The sequence below is a fragment of the Nicotiana sylvestris genome, chromosome 10, assembly GCF_000393655.2.
Source record: "Nicotiana sylvestris chromosome 10, ASM39365v2, whole genome shotgun sequence".
Taxonomy (NCBI): domain Eukaryota; kingdom Viridiplantae; phylum Streptophyta; class Magnoliopsida; order Solanales; family Solanaceae; genus Nicotiana; species Nicotiana sylvestris.
Window position 1 is genome coordinate 118,054,673 of NC_091066.1, and position 2,100 is coordinate 118,056,772.

Consider the following 2,100-nt stretch of genomic DNA (forward strand, 5'->3'; position numbering starts at 1 on the left):
TGCGGACCACAAACTTGATAGTTCACTACTAATCTCAGTCTGCGATGGGTTATGCGATCTCATAACCACTATGCAGACCGCATAACCATCGCAAACCTGATTGCTCAAAAAAACAAAATCACAAAATGCGATCACAAATTCCACCGCAAAGTGGAAAATGCGATTGCAAAACAGCCGCAAAAAGCAATGTTTTAAACTAGGTGTTCCATTTCAGTATGCAGTGACTTTGTGGTCTGCATGTCAATTATGCGATCGCAAACATCGCCGCATTTGAACATCTTCCTTAGCCAACTAGGGTTAGTTATGTGGCAGAAATGTGGACCACATTTCGATTATGCGAGCCGCAAACTTCATCGTCCCCAACGATTTAATTCAACCCTCAACAATGGCGGTCCTAATTCTTACTACCCAGCAGCCCAAACATATTTCCTACCCAAATTACTATCACAATATGGGCAGACATCTACTTACAAACTACAATTAAGAGTAAAGAAAGGAAATAGAAAAGAAACACAGGAGAAACAGAGGCAAAATTGAAAAGAAAATTAAAAAAATTGGGGCAAGGAAACATACCAGTGAAGATGAATAAGCACACTAGGGAGATGAATTCTCATGTGTTTTCGTCATTCATTAGATGCCACTAGCCGTTTTGCCCTTTTTTCGTTCTTTGTTTGCCCCTTTTTTCCGTTTTTGCTTTGTTTCTTTTTGTTAAAAAAAATTGTTTTTTTTGTACGTGTGAGAGCTAAAGGGATGCGGAAGATATACCTGAATGATTTGCAGTGGGTAAGTCACCGCATAACACACTATGCGACCGCATAAGTGTTATGAGGTGGATTCAAGTGAGTTGCTGAAGGGCCAAAAATGCGGTGCACTCTACGATCGCATAGTGAAAATGCGGTCCGCAAAGTGCACCAACTCGTTGCATCTTTACCACCAAATTTATCTAAACACACTGTGTTGGTTTGCCACCATAATGCGGTCCGCATAGTGAAAATGCGACCACATATGTATAGCAAACTATCCAAGGAGATTTTTCTTCCCTTTTTTATGCAATCTTACCTCGGGTCATGACCGTTTAAATCCCCTACACTCTAACACACACTTTAAATTGCTCAATTAAATCTATCTAACAAAAAAAATTAAAAACTCAAAGGCCAAAAAGTGTGTTACCACACATGGGTTGCCTCCCATGAAGCACTTGGTTTAACGTCGCGGCACGACGAAGTTGGCTTTCCTTTGGATTCACTCATTGGTCGGGCACAGACCATCTTTTAGAGCTAGTTGCTCCACCAAATGTTTTTCTCCATCTGTGCCCAAGTAGTGCTTGACTCGCTGGCCATTCACTTTGAAGGTTCGGAGCTCATCCTCTGATTCTATTTCCACAGCTCCAAAAGGAGAGACATTTACCACTTTGAATGGACCAGACCATTTTGATTTGAGCTTGCCCGAAAACAATTTGAGCCTTGAGATAAAGCGCAAAACCAAGTCACCCGACTTGAACTCTCTTTTCAAGATCTTCTTGTCGTGGACGAACTTTATCCTTTCTTTATACATAACTGCACTTTCATAAGCATGGAAACGGAATTCCTCCATTTCATTGAGTTGTGTTAACCTCAAATTTGCAGCCTCAGCCCAATTGAAGTTCAACCTTTTTAGAGCCCACAAGGCTTTGTGTTCCAGTTCTACGGGTAGATGCCAAGCTTTGCCGAAGACTAACCGATAAGGGGAAGTGCCAATAGGAGTTTTGTATGCCGTGCGATATGCCCATTGACAGTCTTTTCTAGAATTCATCCTGTTTGCATTGACAGTCTTTTCTAGAATGCTCTTTATCTCCCGGTTGGAAACTTCAACTTGACCACTTGATTGGGGATGATAAGGTATGGCCACCTTTTACTTAACACCATATTTCTCTAGTAGCCCCATGAAAGCCTTATTACAGAAATGAGACCCACCATCACTAAGAATGGCTCTAGGAGTACCAAACTGAGTGAATATGTTTTTCTTTAAGAATGCGGTGACACTTCTTGCCTCATTTTTTGGTAAGGAAATTGCTTCAACACATTTGGACACATAGTCCACAGCTACCAAGATATATTTCAT

General features: G+C 41.1%; 1 protein-coding gene across 1 annotated transcript; it reads right to left on the reverse strand.

Annotated features, from left to right (window-relative positions):
- Positions 1–1,242: 1,242 nt before the first annotated feature.
- LOC104246670 (uncharacterized) lies at positions 1,243–1,791 on the reverse strand. Its single transcript, XM_009802535.1, has one exon. The coding sequence runs from the start codon at positions 1,789–1,791 to the stop codon at positions 1,243–1,245; it is 549 nt and encodes a 182-aa protein (XP_009800837.1).
- Positions 1,792–2,100: the final 309 nt, after the last annotated feature.